Source organism: Carassius carassius, chromosome 48 (genome assembly GCF_963082965.1).
Source record: "Carassius carassius chromosome 48, fCarCar2.1, whole genome shotgun sequence".
In the NCBI taxonomy this organism is placed as follows: Eukaryota; Metazoa; Chordata; class Actinopteri; order Cypriniformes; family Cyprinidae; genus Carassius; species Carassius carassius.
In genome coordinates, this window is record NC_081802.1 from 19,854,448 (window position 1) to 19,861,956 (window position 7,509).

General features: G+C 31.9%; 1 protein-coding gene across 1 annotated transcript; it reads right to left on the reverse strand.

Annotated features, from left to right (window-relative positions):
- Positions 1-4,792: 4,792 nt before the first annotated feature.
- Positions 4,793-7,215, reverse strand: LOC132131506 (C-type natriuretic peptide 4-like). Its single transcript, XM_059543548.1, has 3 exons — positions 7,045-7,215; positions 5,824-6,122; positions 4,793-5,221 (listed from the first exon to the last, which is right to left on the reverse strand). Coding segments are annotated over exons 1-3 (393 nt in total). The 5' UTR covers positions 7,138-7,215; the 3' UTR covers positions 4,793-5,220.
- Between the last annotated feature and the right edge of the window lie 294 nt (positions 7,216-7,509).

Sequence of the window (7,509 nt, forward strand, 5' to 3'; positions counted from 1 at the left end):
ACAATTCTATGTTTATATCTATCAGTTCTGAGTGTATATCTCAATTCTGAGTTTAAATTTCCAAATTCTGAGTTAATATGTCAATTCTGTGTTTATAAGTCTCAATTCTGAGTTTAAATCTCTATTCTAAGTTTATATCTTAATTCTGAGTTTATATCTGGCAATTCTGCGTTTATATCTCAATTCTGAGTTTATATCTATCAATTCTGAGTTTATATCTCTCAATTCTTGGTTTATATCTCAATTCTGAACTAATATTTCACAATTTTGAGTTTATATCTCTCCATTCTGAGTTTATATCTCTCAATTCTGAGTTTTATATCTCTTAATCCTTAGATTATATCTGGCAGTTCTGAGTTTATATCTCTAAATTCTTAGTTTATATATCTCAATTCTGAGTTTAAATCTCTAAGTTCTGAGTTTATATCTCAATTCTGAGTTTAAATTCTGATTTTATATCTCAATTCTGAGTTTATATATCTCAATTCTGAGTTTAAATTCTGAGTTTATATCTCAATTCTGAGTTTAAATTCTGATTTTATATCTCAATTCTGAGTTTATATATCTCAATTCTGAGTTTAAATTCTGAGTTTATATCTCTATTCTGATTTTATATAACGCAATTCTGAGTTTATATTTAAATTCTGAGATGATATATCAAATCTTAGTTTATATATCTCAATTCTAATTTTATATCTCAATTATGAGTTTATATCTCAATTCTGAGTTCATATCTTGCAATTCTGAGTTTATATCTCAATTCTGAGTTTTATATCTCTTAATTCTGAGATTATATCTGGCAGTTCTGAGTTTATATCTCTCAATTATGAGTTTATATCTCTCAATTATGAGTTTAAATCTCTCAATTCTTAGTTTATATCTCTCAATTCTGAGTTTTATATCTCTTAATTCTGAGTTCATATCTTGCAATTCTGAGTTTATATCTCAATTATGAGTTTAAATCTCTCAATTCTTAGTTTATATCTCTCAATTCTGAGTTTATATATCTCAATTCTGATTTTTTTATATATATCTAAATTCTGAGTTTAAATCTCTAAATTCTGATTTTATATCTCAATTCTGAGTTTATATATCTCAATTCTGAGTTTAAATTCTGAGTTTTATATCTCTTAATTCTGAGATTATATCTCTCAATTCTTAGTTTATATCTCAATTCTGAACTAATATTTCACAATTTTGAGTTTATATCTCTTCATTCTGAGTTTATATCACTCCATTCTGACTTTATATCTCTCCATTCTGAGTTTATATCTCTCAATTCTGAGTTTTATATCTCTCAATTCTGAGTTTTATATCTCTTAATTCTGAGTTTTATATCTCTTAATTCTGAGTTTTATATCTCTTAATTCTGAGTTTTATATCTCTTAATTCTGAGTTTTATATCTCTTAATTCTGAGTTTTATATCTCTTAATTCTGAGTTTTATATCTCTAATTCTTAGATTATATCTGGCAGTTCTGAGTTTATATCTCTAAATTCTTAGTTTATATATCTCAATCCTGAGTTTAAATCTCTAAATTCTGAGTTTATATATCTCAATCCTGAGTTTAAATCTCTAAATTCTGAGTTTATATCTCAATTCTTAGTTTAAATTCTGAGTTTATATCTCTAAATTCTTAGTTTATATCTCAATTCTTAGTTTAAATTCTGAGTTTATATCTCTATTCTGATTTTATATAACGCAATTCTGAGTTTATATCTAAATTCTGAGATTATATATCAAATCTTAGTTTATATATCTCAATTCTAATTTTATATATCAATTCTGAGTTTACATCTCAATTCTGAGTTTAAATCTCAATTCTGAGTTTATATCTCAATTCTGAGTTTATAACTTGCAATTTTTAATTTGCACTGCATCTCATAATTTTTTAATATATCATTATTCTGAGTTTAAATCTCTAAATTCAGATGTTATATCTCAATTCTGAACTAATGTTTTGCAATTCTGAGTTTTTAGCTTGCAATTCGGAGCTTATACTGCATCTCATAATTCTTAATATATCATTATTCTAAGTTTACATCCCGCAATTCTGAGTTTAAATATCCAAATTCTGAGTTTATATCTCAATTCTGAGTTTATATCTTTCTATTCTGAGATTATATCTGACAATTTTGAATTTATAGCTCATAATTCTTACCTTATATATCATACATTTTAGTATATATCTCTCAATTCAGATTTTATATCTCTCAGTTCTGAGTTTGCATCTTGCAATTTTGAGTGATAATCTCATAATCCTTACTTTATACAGTATATCATAATTCTGAGATTATATTTAGCAATTCTGAGTTTATATATTGTAATTCTGAGATAATATTTCATGATTCTGAGATAGTATTGTGCAATTATAAGTTTATACCTCACAATTCTGAGTTTAAATCTTGCAAATATACTTAATATATCACGATTCTCAGATAGTATTTCGCAATTCTGAACTTACTTCTAACAATTCTGAGGTTATATCTCTTTTCTGAGTTTATATCTTATAATTCTGCCTTTTGGTTTCAATCACGAAATACAAAATGAAAATCACGAGTCGACTTTCTCTCACAATTTTTATATGTATATATATAGTCATTCGTAATTCTGAGTAAATATCTCATAAAATGAGACCAAAAGTCTGAATTGTGATATAAAATGTCACAATTACCTTTTTTAATTTATTTTAAATCCGGCAGAAACAAGCTCCCATACCTCACAAAGGAATTTATTTCTTCCATGGAACATAAAATATGATATTTTGAGAAATACCGTGTCTATAATGGAAATCAATAGGAACTAAAATAGTTTAGTAACTAACAAAACAAAATAACTTTTTTTTTCTGTTCTTATACCGTGTAGTCTATAAACCCCTGTAAACAGAGCATGTAAGATGTTCACTCTGAAATCTGACTCATCTCATCCATGCCTTCAGTTCTCCATCTTCTCCTCTTATGCAACAGGTCTCTGTCCTCAGCAAATCCCACACGTGAACACCTCACCACACTACAACATCAGTGTCAATGAGGAATCTTTAATGGTGATTATCAGTGGGCACAAGATGGCATCATTGCATTGTAAACGGCAGTCGAAGCATGTTGAAGGTGCAGATGTAGGAGTGACCGCCTGCAGGCTATTAGTGGTACTGCAACTTCAGACCAAACGTATTTCTTTGTATACTTTCTGTATATTCTTAGGTGGAAAGTCTAGTCTTTATTTGATTTTTTTTTTATCTTTAATTTAGTCTTCTCCGGTTCATATTTTCTGGATATGGTTTATATGCTTTCTAAATGTGTTTTGGACAAAAAGTCATGGTTTGATGTGAATATCAATAAAATCTAAATATTAGCCTATATATATACTTTTTTAAATAATCAATTTGCTATATACACTACAGTTCAAACACCTAAGGGTCAGTATGTTTTTTCTTCTTCTTTTTAAAAATGAATACATTTTATTCACCAAAGATCCATTCAATTTATAAAAAAAAATGACAATAAGGACATTTATATTTAACAAAATATATTTCAATTGAATTTAATATTTCAAGTAATTATACATACATACATACATACATTATATATATATATATATATATATATATATATATATATATATATATATATATACTTTATCTTCATTATATAATTCTGGGGGGAAACAAATTCCACAACAACAAAAAATCACTTACTTTCAATACTGCAAATATCATAAAATTATTATAATAATATCAGCATATTATTATGATTTCTGAAGGATCATGTGACACTCATTTTTGATCAGAGGAATAAACTGCATTTTACAATATATTCAAGTAGAAAAGAGTTTATAAGAGTAAAATACAATTTTATTATATATAAATATATGTATCTTACTGACCCCATTAAGGGGTACTTTTCTTTTCTTTTCTTTTTTTTTCACAGAAATAAATCAGAAAGAGTAATAATTCTGTTCCCTCTATTGGAATTTTAAATGGCCAGGGTGTAAAAATGATCAGGTGTGAATCATATAATTACAAATATAAAACGTTATTCTATCAGTATATTTAGTTACCGTATTTATATAGTTTCTGTGTGTTTAAAGTCTGGCCATGCTGTAGTCCTCCCAGTTTCTCATCATTTGTTTAACTGGAGTGAGGTTATCTATTTCAGTGTCTCTTCTTTTACAATATTTAGGCCCAAATGAGCCAGCGCGAGTCATTGAGAATTGGCTTTCAAGGACAAAACACTGTTCTTTTTTTCCTTATCTCTGTAATTCTCCTTTAAAAGCACTCTACAAATATATACAGCACTAATTCATTGTAATAAATCTGCTGTTTTGCCCACTTAGTGGGTCAAACTTAATGGTAGTAAGCAATGTTTTTGGACTCCTTTTTGCCATTTCAGTTCAAATTCTGCTAAACGCTTGCCTAATGTTTGAGAGATTCATCTGAACATAATGCTCTGTCATGTCCCCGCTTATACATTACAGCAGGTTTATTAATGAAATATTCAGTATAGAGACCGCAGGCTTTTTACTCACTCACTTTTCTAAGAGAAAACCTTTTTTTTTGAGTATAAATATCAGTAACACTTTAGAATAAGCTTCCGTTAGTTAATGTCAAAGCATTAATTAACATGAACAAACAATGAACAATACATGTATTACTGTATTAATACAGTAAAAATATTGATGAAAAACACACACACACACACACACACACACTCACTCATACATACACACAATTCATTTTCATCATAATTTGCACAAAATTAAATAGTAAAAACTTTAGTGATCAGTTAAATTTTTTTGCATTTGTGCATTTTTAATGATTTTTAAAACATTTACAACTATTAGAGACAAAATAGTTACAAACAGAATTGACCTGCAGTTTGCATTCATTTCAAAATGTTACATAAATAAACTCATATTTATAAATATCTCTTTTATAAACATATAAATAGTTTTTAAAACATAAATACATTTATGCGAGAATGAAATACATGAATGTACAGCAGCAGCAACAATGTACAGCTTTTATCCACATCATCCGCCGTGTGTTTCTTTTCTTTTGTACGTATATGTTATCGAATTATTTCCTTTCTGTTGTATGTTTCGCTGTCCTCACAAATGGTTGTCGTAGTGGCTTCGTACCATGAGTCTGATTCTCTAGGTTTCTCCTCAGAAGAAGAGCAGCTGAGTCTGTTCTGTCCAAAATGAATGACGTCCGTGATTGGTTCTGAAAACAAGAGCACATTTGGTCAGATGGACTGATCCTTCACATCTCACAGTCAGATACTCTTCTCATCAGTTTGACACGTGACGCACTCAAACGAAACCTGTCTGCTCCACAGTTAGTTATCCACCACACTTACACACTCAAATCTGTTCAACCCACTGCAGAGGTCACATTATGATTAACACAATAAAGCTCCGTGCAATCATACAACACCTGCTATAATGTTATGTAAAGCCTTTTGCATATAAAAACTCAGTAATAATCGGGAATTTAGTGAGTTTAGCATGTCACATGATACATATGATATACATATGTACCATTTTGTATGTATGGGCACACAAAAGGTAATATGCAACAAAATTGTATACCTAGTAAAAATAAATAAATGCAATTAATTTGTTTGAATGAACCCCCCCCCAAAATACCTACAAATATCCAAGATTTAGATAGATAGATAGATAGATAGATAGATAGATAGATAGATAGATAGATAGATAGATAGATAGATAGATAGATACGCACACAAACATGTGTCTATGTAATTAAATATAATTCATATTAATATTTATTATTCATATTAAAAGATCTGGCGAGACACTCACCATGAGAGCTTATTGACAGACTGGTAATGAGAGGGTTGGCAGCCCATCCCGCTCATGGTTCCTATCCTGTCCATCTTGTGTCCGAAGCAGCCGCTCCTGGCCGTCGTTCCTCCCTTCTTAGATCCAGCTTTGAGTCTGCGTGAGCCGGGCTGCTCGTTCAGGATCCGAGCCCACGGGCCCTTGGCTCGAGTGTCCATGCGGAGGTCCCGGAGCAGACGAACTCGGTTCTCCATCCTCCTCTGGCTCTCATCGGACGCCAGGATCTCAGACAGCTCCTCTCCCAACAGCATCCGCAGGGTCTGCGGGACGGGACACATGATGCAGCACTTCAGAAACACTCTCAATACTCTCACCAGCCTCACAACTCAAAGTGCACTCTTACTACTCATGTGTGTTCTCAATTTCACTTGCTAAACATCCTTTTTCTTTTTTTTTGTCTATATGTACACCGTAAAAATCTAAACTGGTACTAAAGATATTTCACCCTGAACTGATTCTTAAAAAAAGATTTTTATCGATTTTAGGTTTTATTAATATTAAAAAGATTTCCGACTTGAATAAACTAGTCTCCACGTTTAGTTAACCTGACAAAAAAACAACAACAACAACAACAACAAAAAAAAACCGCACGATCCAGTTTGAGCTCCTTGAGCAGGAACTTTAAACTCTTCCCCAAAGTTCCATTTCAGCCTAAAATGGTTCTCCAGCTTCTAACTCAATCTATTAATATCAACAGAGACCTGTCAAGGGAGCCGTGTTTAAATGTTACAGCTTCAGTAACAGCTCGAACGCGTCTAGTGTGTAAATGCACTTATTTGTCACGTCTGAGAACGAGAAGCTGTTGACACATAAGCCTCAGAAATGAATGAATCAAAAGTTTTGCGCAAGAGTCAGGACAAGTGTCCGAGTCTCCTGGAGCTCCTGCGCTCTAATGATGCTCTCAAATCGTGATGATGGGAGGAGAAGGACACTGAAAGATGAATAGCAAAAAGTCTAATTTTGAACTTGAGATGATGTTTGTTTATTTGAACACTCGTAGATTCTCTCATAGACTGCGCGCAACTGCGTATCCGAGCTTTTGCGCATCTTTTACCCAAGTTGAAATGATCTTGTTATTAACTTTTATATAGGCTATTAAACAGTGCATCATATGCTTTAGACTTAGTTTCAGCCTACACTAACTTTTTCAATTTGCTATAGATGTCTAAATAGGAAGCTCACCCTCTGTTCTGCCTGCGTTAGTGGTTTTGTCTCCGTGCTGACTGATAGAAGAGTCAGAATAAGTCCACACGCCAGCAGATGCGAGACGATCATCGTGATGCTGCTTCAGTGCGCTGGGGTCAGTGGAGAACACGAGCACGACTATATTTACTCCCAGAGGTGTCGAGCTCAACTCTTTCTCAACGCAATTTCGGCTCAGAGTTTTATAGCCGATGTGACATCATAATCCCCCCCACCCCCCCATGACTGCGTCATAGGTTACCGTTCACAATATTAATGACCAATACGGTGTTTTTGTAACTGATCAGAAGATATTTGTGCTGCAAGTTTAGTTTAGTCATCGTTTGCAGTGACCGCTTCAGTATAAAGTGGGAAGAGAACAATAACCACAAATCACCGGACTGCATTTCGTTGGAGAGGTAATAAGTTACATTTGGTTTTAATCCCATATGCCGTCTAAAGTCC